This window comes from Pipistrellus hanaki, assembly GCF_964339955.1.
Source record: "Pipistrellus hanaki genome assembly, chromosome: 15".
NCBI lineage: Eukaryota > Metazoa > Chordata > Mammalia > Chiroptera > Vespertilionidae > Pipistrellus > Pipistrellus hanaki.
The window spans coordinates 41,913,493-41,931,656 of NC_140517.1; the positions used below are offsets into that span (position 1 = coordinate 41,913,493).

At 50.7% G+C, this 18,164-nt stretch overlaps 1 protein-coding gene across 1 annotated transcript; it reads right to left on the minus strand.

Moving 5' to 3' along the window:
• Positions 1 to 5,745: 5,745 nt before the first annotated feature.
• ETHE1 (ETHE1 persulfide dioxygenase) lies at positions 5,746 to 17,955 on the minus strand. Its single transcript, XM_084860777.1, has 7 exons — positions 17,744 to 17,955; positions 17,345 to 17,489; positions 17,106 to 17,254; positions 9,276 to 9,405; positions 6,997 to 7,086; positions 6,500 to 6,616; positions 5,746 to 5,905 (listed from the first exon to the last, which is right to left on the minus strand). Exons 1-7 carry the CDS (start codon positions 17,822 to 17,824, stop codon positions 5,853 to 5,855), a joined length of 765 nt encoding a protein of 254 aa, XP_084716903.1. The 5' UTR covers positions 17,825 to 17,955; the 3' UTR covers positions 5,746 to 5,852.
• Positions 17,956 to 18,164: the final 209 nt, after the last annotated feature.

The window sequence follows — 18,164 nt, forward strand, 5'->3', positions numbered from 1 at the left end:
CTGCGGGAGGGGGCGGGGCCCGGCGTTCGGGGGCGGGGCCTGGGCCGTGGGGGCGGGTTTCGGAGTTCGAGGCGGGGCCTGGCGCTGCGGAGGGGGCGGGGCTTGGCGCCGTGAGGCGGGGCCGGCGTTCGGGGCCGGGGCCTGACGTCGTGGGGGCGGGGCTAGGAGCTCCAAACAGGCGAGACCTAAGGATCAAAGGATGCGACTGAGCATTCCGGGAGCGTGGCTTGGAGTTTTAAGAGGCGGGATTCGCGGGCTCCTAGGGCGCCACGCCCCCGGAGGCGACACCGAAATTTGAGTCCGGGTCCTAGCTCGCCCCCAATAGGTTTCTCCCCTCTATCAGGTGTGGCGCCTTGCACCCTCGCAGCAGACACACACACACACACACACACACACACACCCCATCCCCAGCCCTGGACAACCTTACAGCGACCCCATCTCCTCCTCCCGCGGGGACTCGGGAGTCCGGGCTCCGGTCCCCAGCTCCCCGGAACCTCGAACACCTGGCTCTGCCCCAGGGAAGAGAGTGGCGCCCGTGCCATCTCCTGCAGGGACCCGGGAGCCGGGGCTCCCAGCCTCCCTCTCTCTACACAGCCAGGAGTCTGAGTCCTCAGCTCCTCCGGGGAGCCGGATGCCCCAACCCCAGCCTCCTCCGCCCCGCAGACCCAGGAAGCCGCGTCTCCAGCCCCCGCTGCCCGGCCACCCCGACCCCCTCACCCCTCACCCGCTAGGGACCCGGCGCTCCCCTCCGCTCTCCGGGCGCTGCTGTTGCTGCCTGCGGAACAGGTGGCTGGACGAGGGGGGAGAGGCTGCTGCCTCCCTCCCCGGAAGTGGGGGGGGGGCACAACAGGTCCAACAGCTCCTGAGGGAGGAGGGAGCGACCAGCTGGCCCCGCCCGCAGCCCAGCATCCGGGCGTCCCGGCTCCGCCCATGGAAAACCCAGCATCGTGACACCTCCCCCCCCACCCCACCCCCCGCCCCCAGCCTGCCTCCAGCGCCCCCCCGTCCTGCCCCTGGAGGGCCAGGTGTCTGCTCGCATTTGTCTGAAGGCCTCCCTAAGGCCCAGGCCCTGGGAATCCTGGAAGGAAGAAGGGAATGCGGATAGGGGCCTCTCCCCGCTAATGAGCCATTTAGAAGGGCCCTGACCGGTTTGGGGAGCTGAGCAAGGGTAGGGGGTGCCCTGAGCTGAGTCAGAGACCCGCCCAGAAACAGGGGGAAGTGTGCACCTCCCTCCCCCCGCCCCCCACTTTGCTATGGGGCGGAGGGGTGGAGGAGAGAGGTTAAAGGTGCACGGGCCAGACCCTTTCCTCTCTGGGCAAAAACAGGAAAATAACTGGTGTGTGAGAAAGTGTGACTGGATGTCAGGAGCTGTGCTAACGCTCCACACACACGTTATGTTCATTTCATTTCACCCTCACAGCATCCTCGTGAGGAAAAGGTGTTTGTTTCTACTTTATTTTTTTTAAAAATAGTTTATTGATTTTTTACAGAGAGGAAGGTAGAGGGACAGAGAGCTAGAAACAGAGAGAGAAACATCGACCAGCTGCCTCCTGCACACCCCCCACCGGGGATGTGCCCGCAACCAAGGTACATGCCCTTGACCGGAATCGAACCTGGGACCCTTCAGTCCGCAGGCCGACGCTCTATCCACTGAGCCAAACCGGTTTGGGCTGTCTCCACTTTATAGTGGGGAAACTGAGGCTGCCAGGCACAAGCGGATCCAAAGTCTATCGACGTGGTTAATGTCATCGCCAGACAGGTTCTCTGGACGGTCTGTGGTCTCAACCATCAGGCATACTGCCACTCCCAGCCGGGAAGTGCCAGGAAGGTCATTCCATTCGACAGGGACAATAATAGTTCCCACGCATCCTCACCTCCCAAGATGCTATGCTGCATCTGTGATGGAAACTCCCGGGAGGCCCTGGTGGTGGGTGGGTGTCGCAGCTCTGGAGGCCGGGGCGTGGTGTCCGGTGCTTCGGGGCCCAGGACAGATTGGTGGGTGTGGTTGGGGTGGGCATTCTATGGCTGCTGCCATCCATTGTGCTGGCAAACGTCCTTCGGCCTGCGAACTGAAGGGTCCCAGGTTCGATTCCGGTCAAGGGCATGTACCTTGGTTGCGGGCACATCCCCGGTGGGGGTGGTGCAGGAGGCAGCTGGTCGATGTTTCTCTCCCATCGATGTTTCTGGCTCTCTGTCCCTCTCTCTTCCTCTCTGTAAAAAATCAATAAAATATATTTTTTAAAAAGAAAGAAAAAGAAAACCTTGACCTTAAAACAATTTCCCAGAGATTCCTCAGCTCAATTTCAAATGATTAAGAAATCTGCTTCATTCCACCTATCTATGCTAATAAAAGGGTAATACCCAGGTTGCATGGGGCGGCCAGGCCAGCAGGGGAGTTAGCGAGGGATACCAAATGACTGACCAGCAGGCTGCATGGTGCAACCAGGCCAGCAGAGGGGAGCAGTGGGGGGTGGCCAGGCCAGCAGAGGGCTGAAGTGAGGGGCAACCAGGCCTCCAGGCCGGCAGAGGGGGGCAGTTGGGGGTGAACAGGCTGGCGGGGGGGGGGGGGGGGGGGGCAGTTAAGAGCGATCAGGCTGGTAGGCAGAGGTGGTTAGAGGTGATCAGGCTGGCAGAGGGGGCAGTTAGGGGTGATCAGGCAAGCAGGTGTGCAGTTAGGAGCCAGTGGTCCTGGATTGTGAGAGGGATGTCTGACTGCTGTTTTCGGCCTGATCCCAGATTGGAGAGGGTCCAGGATGGGCTGAGGACCCCACCACCACCACACACAAATTTCATGAACCGGGCCTCTAGTCGTTTATAACAGATGCTCATCCACTGCTTGTCACTAGAACACAAGAGTCAGCTCCTGGGCACCTTAAATAACTGGGCACTTAAATTGCAGATGTCAACTTCTCATTGTGGCTCCTCTTGTCAAACTTATTCCTAAGTCTAATATCAACTATTGTTCTGTATCCCATACCTTACAGCGCATTTTCACACACACACACAAAAAAAAATTTTTTTTTTTTAAAGATATATTTTTATTGATTTTTCACAGAGAGGAAGAGAGAGAGAGAGTTAGAAACATCGATGAGAGAAAAATAGGAGGAGAATCCAAGATGGCTGCTCGGGTAGGCAACTAGCCGCAGCCGCACACAACAATTTTAATAAAATACAACTAAAATATAAAATGGACATTACCCAGAACTACAGGAAAGTCGACTGACTGGAAATCCTACAACAAGAAGCAAGGAGAAAACCAGAAGGAAGCGCGGAGGAGCTGTAAAAGCCTAAGGTACGGAGACACGCGGCGCGCGCGGAGAGGACGGAGCCGGAGAGGAGGGAGGCCGAGTGCCTGGCGGGCGTTCCCTAGCGGAAAGGAGATAAAACTCCGACTGTGCTGGGCCCCCAACTGCTCTGAACCCCAGTTCTAGGCCAGACCCTGGGGACTCAGGCTCAGCCATAGGGAGCTGGGCTGTAAGTCGGAACCCCGGGGTAGCGGAGAAAGGAGGTCCCGGAGGCGCCCACACTGCCCCCAGAGAAGGGACGGTCGGCTGTGCCGCGGGATTGCCCTGACGGGAAGGAGACTGGGGCTCCAGACTGCTCTGAACGCCACCTCCAACTCCACTTCCAACTGAACTGAACCCCAATACCGGGCTCATTGTGGGAGAGCATAGACTGTTTGGCAGCAGGCGAAAATCGAGGGCACCTTTCTCTCAGAGGCGCCGGCAGCGAGCACTGAAGGACCCGCATAGGGCGGGGCTGACGGAAGCCAAAGCTGCAGGCTCCACCCTGAAACCCCGTCCCATCTGTAACTGTGAAATGCGACAACAAAATAGATCACAAACGAAAGAAATGGAGGACAAAAAGCGTCTGGATATAGAGTTCAAATCTACGCTTATAAGGTTTTTCAAGAATTTCCTAGAAAAGATGGATAAGGCCTATGAGGATATGAAAAGAGATCAACTAGAATTAATAAGGAGTCAACAAGAAATGATAAGGGATCAACAAGAAATAAAGAATACATTGTCTGAAATAAAAAATATTCTACAGAGTCCTAAAAACAGAAGGGAAGATCGCAAGAATCAAGTCAAAGATTTGGAACATAAAGAGCCAGAAGACACTCCTCCACAGAAGCTAGAAGGCAAGAGAATCCAGAAAATTGAAGATAATGTAAGAAACCTCTGGGACAACTTCAAGCGAACCAACATCAGAATTATGGGGGTTCCAGAAGATGAGAGAGAGCAAGATATCGAAAACATACTGAAAGAAATAGTGACAGAAAACTTCCCCCACCTGGTGAAAGAATTTGACTTACAAGTCCAGGAAGCGCACAGAACTCCAAACAAAAGGAATCCAAAGAGGACCACACCGAGACACATCATTATTAAAATTCCAAGAGCAAAAGATAAAGAGAGAATATTAAAAGAAGCAAGAGCAAAGAAGGTAGTAACTTATAAAGGAGCACCTATACGATTGTCAGCTGACTTCTCAACAGAAACCATGCAGGCCAGAAGGGAATGGCAAGAAATATTCAAGGTGATGAATAGCAAGAACCTACAGCCAAAAATAAGCTACCCAGCAAAGCTATCACTCAGAATCGAAGGCCAGATAAAGAGTTTCACTAATAAAAAAAAGCTAAAGGAGTTCATCACCACCAAACCAGAATTATATGAATTGCTGAAGGGGGTTCTTTCAGAAGAGAAAGTAAACAAAGATAAAAATTATGAACAACAAATACGTAATTATCAACAAGTGAATCTAAAAACCAAGGAAATTAAAAAAATCTGATGAACAATATTAACTGTTGAATATAATAGAATCAGAGGTATGGAAGGGGAGTGAACTGACGATTCTTGGGGAAAAGGGGAGAGGGGGGCGTGGGAAGAGACTGAACATAAACTGTGCACCTATGGATGAGGACAATGGGGAGAGGGGAAAGGGCAGAGGGTGGGGTGGGAACCTGGTGGAGGAGAGCAATGGTGGGGGGGGGGGGGAAGGAACATTTGTAATAATATGAAAAATAAAAACTTATTAAAAAAAATAAATAAAAATAAAAATACTATACATAACTATAATATTACATGTCAAATCCAATTACATTAAATCCTTCTAAAAGGAAGCAGTAAATAAATAAGAGTAAATTCTGGAATTCAACCATATGTATCAACTGTCTTAAAATTCTATTGTCATCAAACCTAATAAATCTACTAAGAAATCAAAAAAAAAAAAAAAAAAAAAAGAAACATCGATGAGAGACATCGATCAGCTGCCTCTTGCACACCCACTACTGGAGATGTGCCCGCAACCAAGGTACATGCCCTTGACCGGAATCGAACCTGGGACCTTTCAGTCCGCAGGCCGACGCTCTATCCACTGAGCCAAACCAGTCTTGGCCACACAAAAAATCTTAATCTTCCTTTAAAAGAAAATAGTGGTTAACACTTGGCCAAGTACCTCACACATATGGACTCGTTTTACAGATGAGAAAGTTGAGGCCTGATCCTGGGTCTCACAGAGGGAAGGGGCTCAGACTCAGCACGGAGTCCTCACCAAGGAGCGGGGAGCCTGCCTTGGGAGTTAGAACATCTCCCTGGGGCTCTCCGGACCCCGCCCCGCCCTGCTCTCTGGCCCCTCCAGGGACCAGAACTAACCTCCCTCCAAGCACCTCCAAATGGCTCCCCCAGAAAACAGACAGAAGTCAGATTCACAGCAAAAATATATTTTTTATTTTTTTATTTAAGAAGTTTGAGGGCAGGTGAGGGGGGGAAGAGGAGAGAGGCCCGGTGCTGGCACCTCCCCCTCCCCCCATCTAGTGCATTTTTAATGGCTATGAGCACCTGACAGAGACACCGTCAGGAAGGGGGGGTCTGGACCCCACAGCGCATGTTAGCTGGCACAGCAACGTCTGAAAGGAAGAAACCAAGGGTGAGACCAAGGGGCCCCAGGAGGAGCCCTCCCCTCAAGCTTAAATGGGGCCCAGAAATCCTAAGGGCCCTCTTTGGAAAACTGGAGTTCTGGCCCTGAGCCTCCTCCTCCCTCTGATCCTGAAATCCAGGCCCCAGCCCTTCCTCCCTGACCCAGAGGTCCAGGTCCCCAGCCCCTCCTCCCTCAGACCCAGGGGGCCAGGCCCAGCCCTTCCTCCCTCTGACCCAGGAGTCCAGGGCCCCAGCCCTCCTCCCTCACACCCAGGAGTCCAGGACCCCAGCCCCTCCTCCCTCAGACCCAGGAGTCCAGACTCCCAGCCCCTCCTCTCTCAGACCCAGGAGTCCAGGCCCCCAGCCCCTCCTCCCTCAGACCAGGAGCCCAGGTCCCCAGCCCTCCTCCCTCAGACCCAGGAGTCCAGGTCCCAGCCCCTCCTCCCTCAGACCAGGAGTCCAGGTCCCAGCCCTCCTCCCTCTGCCCCGGAGTCTAGGCCCCCAGCCCCTCCTCCCTCAGACCCAGGAGTCTAGGCCCCCACCCTCCTCCCTCTGACCCAGGGTCCAGGTTCCCAACTGCTCACCTATCTGCTTAGGCTTGGGCAAGTTCAGGTTGTCCATGACCTTGACAAACTCCTCACAGCTGAGGGTGAGCCGAGGGTTCAAAGTCCGCTCCTCCTCCACAGTGGACACTGTGAGCCCTAGTGGCCAAGAGAGGGAGAGCAATGCCCATCCTTTGGTGCCTCAGGCCTCTCAGGACTACATTTCCCAGGAGGCTCTGGGGTATCTCTCTGACCTGGCATGTTCCTGAAATTGCTACCCCTCCTCCACATGCAATATGGGAAATGTAGTTTCTCACAGTTCCCAAGGAAGAGGTCCCAGGAAAATTCATGCGCCCCAGGAATTCTAGGACTTGTGGTTTCTCCATCCACACTCAGTGCACATAATAAGCACATGACCGGTCTTTGGCCGGAGGAATCTCTGGGAATTGTAGTCCCATGCCCCAGCATTGTCGCCCCATGCTCCCTGTCAAACAGTAGTAAATTGTGTAGGTCCCACACCTCCTCCAGGAAGCCCTCACCATGGTAATCGTGGGCAGGGTAGATCAGACAGTCTCCTGGGAGCGTGAAGATCTTTTCGTGGACTGAGTGGTACAAGGTCTTGGCACAGCCTGGGGAGGGAAAGCTCAGAGGTCAGTGGATCAAGAGGACAAGAAAGAGAGGCCCCTTAAGCCCTTCCCTCAAGGAAAGGGTGGGAGGTAGCTAAAACCTCATTTCCTGCCAGGACCCCTTTACTGAGGTAGAGAAGGAGAGGGGAGGTATTCTAGGCGGGTGGAGCAGCATGTACAAGTAACTGGGGAATGGTGACAGATCCAGCATGGCTGCAGGTAAGGTTGGGATGAACCCTGAAGCACCAAGCGACTGGGCCTCCCTCGGGATGACAAGAAGTGGTGTGGGCGGGAAGATGGAAGACTCTGAAGGCGTGAGGCAAGGGAGGAGAATGGCGCCACGGTTCCCACACGGAGCCCTGCGCCCTCAGCGGGGGCGGGGAAAGCCTCTCTGGAATGTTCTTCCACCTTTCATCTCAGCCTAAATCCTCCCGTTCCGTGACTGCTTTGGGAGTGGGCGAAGAGCATAGGAGTGCTAGCTGGTTTTGCTCAGTGGATAGAGCGTTGGCCTGCGGACTAAAGGGTTCCAGGTTCGATTCCAGCCAAGGGCACATGCCCAGGTTGTGGGTTCTATCCCCAGTGTGGGGCATGCAGGAGGCAGCCGATCAATGATTCTATCTCATCGGTGATGTTTCTCTCTCTCTCTCCTCTCCCTCTTCCTTTCTCTCTGAAACAAATAAAAGTATATTTAAATATATATAAAGAGAGAATAGGAGTCTTAGAGAGAAAAAGACAGAGACAGAGATGAAAGGAAAAGGAGAGAGGTGAGAGGAAAAAAGTTACCCACTGCCAGCTCAAACATCCAGTGTCGCCCTCCTCCCAAAAGGCAGCTAAATCCATCCAATCTTCTGTCAACCCCACATTCACACACACACACACACACACACACACGCACGCACACACACTCACACACCAAAGACCAGCCAAACCCTGAGATTCTGAAACCCCCTTTCCACAGTGAATCTCTTGAATCTAAGTTCCCCCAAAAGCCAAACCCGAATCTGACATGGCCCCCAAGCAATCAGAGCACTGACTACCAGTTTCCTAGCAGCGACACTCCGGAATCGAACCCCACAGGCCCCCACCCGCCACACCTCCGGCAGCTAAACCCCTTACGGGGTTTTTAAATATGTCCACAAACTCTTTGACACACTAAAAAAAATGTAACATGAATTCCCTTCACCTTGACTTAGTGGCTTGGATAAGGGACTTGCATCTCATAAATAAGTTATTGCAGATATGACAGAGGTAACTTAGGACACTAGGTCATTTAAAAAAAAACTAGGGCCTCTCTCTCTCTCTCATGTCATCCCTTTAAGGAGAATTGGGCTGTCATGTTGCCGTGACAATACTTAGCCCCACAAAGAGGTCCCCTCGGGGAGGAACTGAGGACGCCAGCCCAGAGCCAGGGCCAGCTGGCCAGCGATCTGAATGAGCCTCATGGAAGCAGATCCTCCAGCCCCAGGCCAGCCTTCAGATGACTGCAGCCCAGGCCCATAGCTTGACTGCAACCTCACGGGAGATCCTGAGCCAAAACCACCCAGCTAGGCTGCCCCAGAGTCCACACTCTCAGACACTCTGTGAGATAATGAATGTTAATCATTGTTTTACTCCACTCTGGAGTAATTGCTTTCACAGCAATAGATCATTAACATACCCCTGAATCTAACTGTCCCCTCACAGCTAAAACCCTCAACCTAACTGTTCTCTCATCAGCTAATCTCTGAATCTAACTCTCCACCTCCACTTCAGCAGCTAAATGCCTTGAGTTTAACCCTGAGTCCTTAAGATTTTAACATTCCTGCCGAAACCAGTTTGGCTCAGTGGATAGAGCATCAGTCTGTGGACTGAAAGGTCCCAGGTTCGATTCCAGTCAAGGGCATGTGCATTGGTTGAGGGCACATCCCCGGTTGGGGGTGTGCAGGAGGCAGCTGGTCGATGTTTCTCTCTCATCAATGTTTCTAGCTCTCTCTCCCTTCCTCTCTGTAAAATAATCAATAAAATATATATATATATATATATATATATATATATATATATATATATATTTTTTTTTTTTTTTTTTAAAGAGTGAAATTCTCTAAAAAAGAAAAAAAAAGTGTTTAACACTCCTTCATTCATTCTTCGGATACTTAAAACCCTGGCACACACACAACCACAGAAGACCTCAGGCTAAGGGGAGGGGCTGGGACCTTGCTGGAAGTCCGTCCGCCCACAGCCTCGGATGAGCAGGGCATCTCCGGTGAAGGCCATGCTGTGGTCATCCAGGACGAAGGTGACACAGCCCGGGGTGTGGCCGGGGCTGGCCCGGATCTCCAAGGCCTGCCGGGAGGGAAAGGACAGACAGTCACCCAGAAGCCAGTGGTCTGCCCTTGCGGCGGAACTGACCCCGGAGCCCCCGCCCCACCCCAGGGTCACCTCAGGATTACCTATCTGGTAAAAAATTAAGTTAGATTTCCAGGCTCAAACCTCACACCAGCATAAACTCCAAATGAATTAAAGGCAAGAAAATAAACCATAAAAATGTGACAGCCACAAAAGTACAAATGAGTACATGACCTCTGGTCAGAGAAGAACACGCAAATCTGATCCCTAAAGTCATACATCGTATGGACAAGATCAATGGTTTGACTTAAATCAACCTGAAGTCTTGCAGTGTCAAAAACACCAGCCACAACATGTAAAGGGAACAAGCAAGCTGGGGACTGCATCTGCAACACACATACCACGTGGTCAGTATATTTCATACACAAACAGGTCTTGCAAATCAATAAAGAAAAGATAAACATACTAATATAAATATAGAATACTAACAAGTCATTAAAATTATCATTAAAATTTAATGATCATATACACAAATATTTAATGTGGCGGCTGATCAATGTTTATCTCTTTCATCGATGTTTCTGACACTCAATCCCTCTCCTTTCCTCTCGGTAAAAAAAACAAAACAAAAAAACCCACAATATAATATATATATTTTTAAAAAGAATCCTGAATGCAGGGAAGCAACTGTCAGGGAAAAAATATGACCCTAATGATCTAACTTCTGAAACTACTTCCATCAGCTAATCCACTCTTAAAGGGGATCAGTGCAAGCCCGCAGGGCACTCACTTTGCAGTTCCTATGGCTCACACTGCCCCCTGGTGGCAAGTAAACTCTCGGCTTCTTTTCCCTTGGTCTCCCTTGGTCTCAATCTCTTCTTTTGCTCCATTCTTCCAAGTATTTGATCTTGTTATAACCATGCATTTTTTTCTATACCCTCTCTACTCAAAAACCCTAATTATCATTTCCCATTGTAGCTAAATAGCTAAATACTCTGAGCCTCCATCAGCTAAACCTTTTGTAATTGATTTTTTTTTTTTTAGAGGAAGGAAAGAAGAGAAAAAAGAATCAATGTGAGATAGATATATCGATTGGTTGCCTGTTGTACACATGCAGACCGGGGATCGAACCCACAACCTCGGTATGTGTCCTGACTAGGAATCAAACCCAAGACCTTCTGGTGCACAGGACAACATTCCAACCAACTGAGCCACACCAGCCAAGGCTAAACCTTTTTTGTGGAAACAAAATAATATGAAGTGATAGGTGGGTAGAGGTGGAAGCTGTGAAATTTTTTAACTTGTCTATATGCTTCAAAATTTTCATAAAATATCTGGGGATAGCCCTAGCTGATTTGCTCAGTGGATAGAGCATCTGCCTGCAGACTGAAGGGTCCCAGTTTCGATTCCGGTCAAGGGCACAAGCCCGAGTGGCAGGCTTGATCCCCAGTAGGGAGCGTGCAGGGGGGGCAGCCCATCCATGGTTCTCTCCGATCATTGATATTTCTATCTCTCCCTTCCTCTCTGAAATTAATATAAATAAATAAATAAATAAATAAATAAATAAATAATAAAATTAACCATTGGGCCGTTCTTACTAAAGTTAAACATGTGTCAGTTCTGTGACCCAGCAAGTCCACTCCTTGGAATCTGAGGGTAATATTGACCAAGAGATTTTGTTCAAGAATCTTCAAAGCAGAACTATTCATAATAGCCTAAAACTGCAATCAGCCATCAAAAGGAGAATGGATACCGTGTCATAAATTCACACAATGAAATATCCTATATCGGGGTTGGAAAGCTATGGCCGATGCACTGGGCCTGCCACCTGCTTTCGTAAGATTTGAAAGCTAAGAAGTGTTGATACATTTTTTCATGGTTGAAAAAAATAAAAGACTGATTATTTCATTGCACATGAAAATTGTTGACATTAAAATGTCAGTGGCCATAAATAAAGTTTTATTGGAGCACAGGCATGTTTATTCATTGGTAAGAAAGCATCATCTGTGGCTGCTTTCGTGCCAACAGGAGAACAGGGTAGTTACAACAGAGACCTGCCAACAGAAAATATTTACTATCTGGTCCTTTACAGAAAAAGTTTGTCAGCCCCTGCTATACAGCAAAAGAAGGAAAGAACTATAACCATATGCAGCATCATGTACAGCGAAATAAGCCCGGCCCTGGCCAGGTGCTCAGTGGTTAGAGCACTGGCCTGCGGACAGAAGGGTCTCGGGTTTGATTCCCAGTCAAGGGCACGTACCTCGGATGCAGGTTCTCCAATCCCAGAAGGGGCATGTGTGAGGGGCAACCAACTGATGTGTGTCTCTCACCTCGGTATCTCTCCCCGCCCCCTCTCCCTTCCACTCTTTCTAGAAATCAATGGGAAAAATATCCCCAGTTAAGGATTTTTTTCCTTTTTTTTTTTTTAAATACAAGAAGCCCATCTGGTATGGGTCAGTGGTTGAGAGTCAATCCAGGAACCAAGAGTTGCTGGTTCGATTCCTGGTGAGGGCACATGCCTGGGTTGCGGGCTTGATCCCCAGTGAGGGACATGCAGGAGGCAGCCGATCAATGGTGTTTCTCCCTCATAGATGTTTCTACCTTTCCCTCTCTCTTCCTCTCTCTCTAAGAGTCAGTAAAAATATATTTTTAAAAAATAAGACGAAAACAGAAAAAAGCCAGGCACCAAAGAGTACGCACTGTATGATTCCTGGCTGTCAGGTCCAGAATAAGCGGAAATAATCTAAGGTTAAGACAGAAGAATGATCCCTTGGTGAGGTGTCAATGCCAGAGAGAGGAACAAGGAAGCCATATGGTGTTGGACATGTTTTGTATCTGCATCTGGATGGTGGATACTCAAGTGAAAACATGTGAAAAATGTACCAAGCTGCACATGTGCAGTATGTTCTATATTATATGTATGTTACAACTCAATTCTAAAAAATGGGGGGAGCTCTGGCTGGTTTGGCTCAGTGGACAGAGCATCAGCCTGCAGACCAAAGGGTCCCAGGCTCGATTCCGGTCAAGGGCACATACCTTGGTTGCAGGCTCCTCCCCAGTCTGGGTCCTGGTCAAGGCTTGTGCAGGAGTCAACCAATCGATGTTTCTCTCATATCAATGTTTCTCTCTATCATTCCCTCTCTCTTTCACTCTCTCTAAAAAGCAATGGAAAAATGTCCTGGGGTGAGGAAATAAATAAATAAATGGGGAGGAGGGGAATGGATAGCCCTAGCCGGCCTAGCTCAGTGGATACAGCCTCGGCCCTCGGAATGAAGGGTCTTGGGTTCTATTCCAGTCAAGGGCACATATCTCATCCTGACCCCAGTCAGGGCACATATAAGAGGCAACCAAGCAATGTATCTCTCTCACATCGATGTTTCTCTCTCCCTCTCTCTCTCGCTGTCTCTTCTCCACCCTTCCATTCTAACAATCAATGGGAAAAAAATATTGCTCAGTGAGGATTAACTACAACAAACGTGGGTGGAGAAGAAATAAGGGAGAGAGAAAATTGTGCCCATCCCTAAAGGTGTACAAAGAACTTGGGTGAAACCCAATAACAAAATGCTCAGTGTTCATAATGACATATAATAACAGGTGTTGCCCTGACTGGTTTGCCTTGGTGGATAGAGCTTAGCCTTGTGGACTGAGGGGTCCCAGGTTCGATTCCGGTCAAGGGTATGTACCTTGGTTGCGGGCACATCCCCAGTGGGAGGTGTGCAGGAGGCAGCTGATCGATGTGTCTACTCTCTATCCCTCTCCCTTCCTCTCTGTAAAAAAAAAAAAAAGAAAATTTTTTTAAATCGATAAAATATATTTTTAAATAAATAACAGGTGTTGACAAGGATGTGGAGGAATGGGAACCCTCATCCACTGCTGGTGGGAACATACAATGGTGCAGCCATTTTGGCATTTCCTCAAACTGTTAAATGTAGTGTTAGCATATGATCCAGCAATTTTATCCTAGGTATATACGCAAAGAAAATGAAAGCACACGTCCACACAAAAACTTGTACATGATTATTCATAGCAGGATTATTCAAAATAGCCAAAAATATGGGAAGAAATTGAAACAGTCATCAAAAAGCTTCCAGCAAACAAAAGCCCAGGGCCAGATGGCTTCACAGGAGAGTTTTACCAAACATTCAAGGAAGAACTAAAACCTATCCTCCTCAGACTATTCCAAAAAATTCAAGAGGAAGGAACACTTCCAAACTCCTTCTGTGAAGCCAGCATCACCCTAATACCAAAACCAGATAAAGACAACTCAAAATAGCCAAAAATATAGAAACAACTCAATGTCTATTGACTAATAAATTGATGTATAAAATGTAGTATAACCAAACAATGGAATATTTGTTTGTAACAATAAAATATTTATTGGTAACAATAAAAAAATTTTAAAAAGCCATATGCCCTAGCTGGTTTGGCTAAAAGGATAGAGCATCGGCCTATGGACTTAAGGGTCCCGGGTTCAATTCTGGTCAAGGGCACATGCCCGGGATGTGGGCTCGACCCCCAGTAGGGGGTGTGCAGGAGGCAGCTGATCAATGATTCTCTCTCATCATTGATGTTTCTCTCTCTCCCTCTCCTTTCCTCTCTGAAATTAATAAAAATATATTTTTTAAAAAGAAGAAGAAGCCCTAGCTGGTTTAGCTCAATGGATAGAGCATTGGCCTGTGAACTGAAGGGTCCCAGGTTTGATTCTGGCCAAGGGCACGTACCCAGGTGGCAGGCTCAACCTGGTAAGAATGGATGCAGGAGGCAACCAATCGATATGTCTCTCTTACATCGATGTTTCTCTCTGTGTGTCTTCCCCCCTTCCTCCCACTCTCTAAAAATCAATGGAAAAACATTGATTTTCAAGAGGTGAAGATTAACAAAAAAAGAAAAAAGGAAAGAAAAGGGAAGGGAAGGGAAGGGAAGGGAAGGGAAGGGAAGGGAAGGGAAGGGAAGGGAAGGGAAGGGAAGGGAAGGGGGCCTGGCTGATGTGACTGAGTTGGTTGGAGCATCATTCTGTGCACCAAAAGGTTGCAGGTTCCATTCCTGGTCAAGGCAAGTACGGAAGGCAACAAGTTGATGTTCTCTTTCGCATCGACGTTTCTCTCTCTCTCTCTCTCTCTCAAAACCAATAATGATATCCTCAAATGAGGATTAAAAAAGAAGAAATGAAACACTGATATATGCTACATGTTTTTTGTCTGTCTGTTTGTTAATCCTCATCCGAGGACATGCTTTTATTGATTTTTAGAGGAAAAGGGAAAGGGGGAGAGAAAGTGAGAAAATCGATCCGCTGCCTCCTGTACATGCCCCTATCTGAGATCAAACTCAAAACCTGGGCATTGCCCTGACCTGGAATCCAGACCAGAACCATTTCGGTGCACGGGAAGGACTCAACCAGCTGAACCACCTGCCAGGGCTCTGCTACAACATGGATGAACCTTAAAATCATTATGATCAGCGACAGAAGCCAGTCACCTAAGGCCACAGAGTATCTGATTCCATTTCTATAGGCAGAAAGCAGATGAATGGCTGCTTAAGGCTGCAGGGATGAGAGGAGGGAGGGGCTCAGATGACAGCTAAGGTTATGGGGTTTCTTTTTTGAATGATGAAAAAATACTCAAAAATTAATTGCAGTGACATTTGTATCACTCTGGGATTACACTAAGTCATTGAATTGTACACTTTTAATGGGTGAGTCTGATGATTCATGAATTAAGTCAACAAAGCTGCTTAAAACGCTGAAGCTAAATCTCCCTGGCTAAACCCTTCAGCCTCACTCACTGAAAACATCACTCGTTCCATTTAACAACAGGCTGATCTTGACACAAAACCGGACCATTTCTCGCTCTTCTGAGGCTTCTCAGCCCAAGAGATGCGTTTCAGCACCTGGCTGCTGGGTGCAGTGTCCATAAACGTACCATGCGTTCTGTTTCCCGGCTTTCAGAAAGGCTAGCAATAAAGAGGCTGTAACCATTACAGCCAAGTCTTCTGATCCCATACACAGCCCTCGTTTCTGCTTAGTGCTCTGACTCAAACTCTCTCCACTGAGCCAAATCCTCTAACCTGGAGACTGATTTCTCACCCTGTCACCAGACATTCTGTCTCCGGGGTCAGCCGAATTCTCTGTATCTCTGGCAACTCCGATCAGAAAGAAAAAAGCACTGCCAGACCTCTGGGGGCAACTCCCCCAGTGCCCTCCCGCCCTCCACCTTAACCCTGGGCTGCCATTCTGGCCAGAAACCTGCCTGTGGTGAAGGAAGATCATTCTGGTGTGAAGCAATAACAGGGCTGGGGCCAGGGTGAGCCGACCGTGCCTGGGGCGCAACATTAAAGAAGGAAGTTCACCCAAAGGTGCTCTTTTTTTTCTTTTTTTTTCTTTTTTTTAAAAAAATCATTAATTTGAGAGCGAGAGACAGAGAGTAAGAGAGAGAGAGAAACATCGATTTGTTGTTCCACTTACTGATGCATTCATTGATTGATTCTTTTTAAAAAATATATATTTTATCGATTTTGTACAGAGAGGAAGGGACAGGGATAGAGTGTTAGAAACATCGATGAGAGAAACATGGATCAGCTGCCTCCTGCATACCCTCCTGCATACCCCCTACTGGGGATGTACCCTTGACTGGAATCGAATCTGGGACCTTTCAGTCGGCAGGCTGATGCTCTATCCCAGCGTTTTTCAACCGCTGTTCCGCGGCACACTAGTGTGCCGCGAGATGTTGCCTGGTGTGCCGTAGGTGCAGACAAGACAAGAATTTTATAATTTTTCACTATTTTGTTTACTTAATATTTCATAATAAAGTAATTATAAAATACTTTCTTTGTGTTTATTTGATTCCTATTCAAGAGAATTACTTTATATATAGTCAATATAGGCACAGAGTTAAATTTTTTAACATTTTCTAATGGTGGTGTGCCTCGTGATTTTTTTCATGAAACAAGTGTGCCTTTGCCCAAAAAAGGTTGAAAAACACTGCTCTATCCATTGATTGAGCCAAACCGGTTTCGGCTAATTGATTCTTTTTTTTTTAATATATATTTTGTTGATTTTTTACAGAGAGGAAGGGAGGATAGAGAGCTAGAAACATCAATGAGAGAGAAACATCGACCAGCTGCCTCCTGCACACCCCGTACCAGAACTGAACCTGGGACTTTCAGTCCACAGACCAACGCTCTATCCACTGAGCCAAACCGGTTTCGGCGGCTAATTGATTCTTGTATGTGCCCTGACCTGGGACTGAATCTTGGTGTATGAAGAGGACGCTCTCACCCACTGAGCTAGCCTGCTAGGGGCCAAGGTGCTGACCGTGACAGTGAGGCCTCCTTAACCGGTGCGCCCTAGGCCCACGCTGGCCTCACCCTAGTCCTGAGCGACAGCATGTTACTTGCTCCAACGGTGGCTCTCAGAAGCCAGGGCTGGGCTCTCCCTCAGCCTTGGCCTTGGCATTCCAGCCCCCAATCAACGTTCCTGGAGATGCCAGGCCAAAGGAGCTGCCCCAGAGCTGTAGGCAACTCCCTAGTGCTGTTGACTTACAGGGCTGGGCCAGAGGCACACCTCCCCGGGGCCAGGGGCCCGCCTGCTCCCAGAGGTACAACTTCGGGGTCAGGAACCCAGGCCCCCCTGCAGCCCAGGAAGCCCAGGCCACCACCCTCTCTCGGACCCGGGCCTCCAACTCACGAAGCATCCCACTCACGAAGCGCCCGAAGCGGATGGTCTGTCCATCCTCGATGTGCAGGTCGGCCTGGGCGCCGCTGCGGCGGGAGATGACGGACCGGCAGCCGGGGAGCAGGGTGCGCAGCAGCCCCGAGCCCGTGATGTGGTCGGCGTGGCAGTGGGTGTTCACTGGAGGGAGACACAGGGGCAGGTCCAGGGGGGCCCGGGACAGGGGTCCCAGCAGCCCCCGCCCCGGCCCGGGGCGTCCGGCGGACTGACCGGCGAACAGCAGCCGCAGCCCCAGCTCCTGCACCAGCTTGGCGTCCCGGGGCGCCGTCTCCAGCACCGGGTCGATGAGGACGGCCTCGCGGGCCTCGCGGTCGCCCAGGAGGTACGTGTAGGTGCAGCTCTTGGGCTCGAACAGCTGAGAAGGGGCAGGGGCCGGTGAGAGCGCCGAGCAGACCCGCCGCCCGCGAGCCCCGGGAGCCCGGCCTGGACGCGACCCCCCCGGAAGGTCCAGAAGCAGAACCCCGGCCCCGGAGCCAGGCGCCGACACCCCGCCTCCCAGGAAGTCCCCGCCCGCCCCGTGAAGGCCCGGGCCCCCGGTCCCCCAGGTCCCTCCCGGTTCACAGCGCCGGGACCTCGGCCCCGGCGGCCGCCCGGCCCGGCGCGGCTCACCTGCCGCAGCAGCACCGGCGCCCTCGCCCCGCGCTGCTGGCTCAGCTGCCGCCCCGCGGTCCTCAGCGCCGCCCCCGCCATCGCGCCGGCCGAGGGACACTGAGATAGGCGGCGCCCTTGGAGCCGGGGCACCTCCGGACCTCGGGGGCGGGCGAGGGCCTTAAAGGGGCCGCGCGTGGAGGGCGGGGCGGGGCGGGGCGGGCGGGCCTTACAGGGGCGGCGGGCGCAGGGGGCGGGGCGGGCCTTACTGGGGCCGCGCGTGGAGGGCGGGGCGGGCGGGCCTTAAAGGGGGCGGGGCGGGCCTTACAGGGGCCGCGCGTGGAGGGCGGGGCGGGCGCGGGGCGGGCGGGCCTTAAAGGGGCCGCGGGCGCAGGGGGCGGGGCGGGCCTTAAAGGGGCCGCGGGCGCAGGGGGCGGGGCGG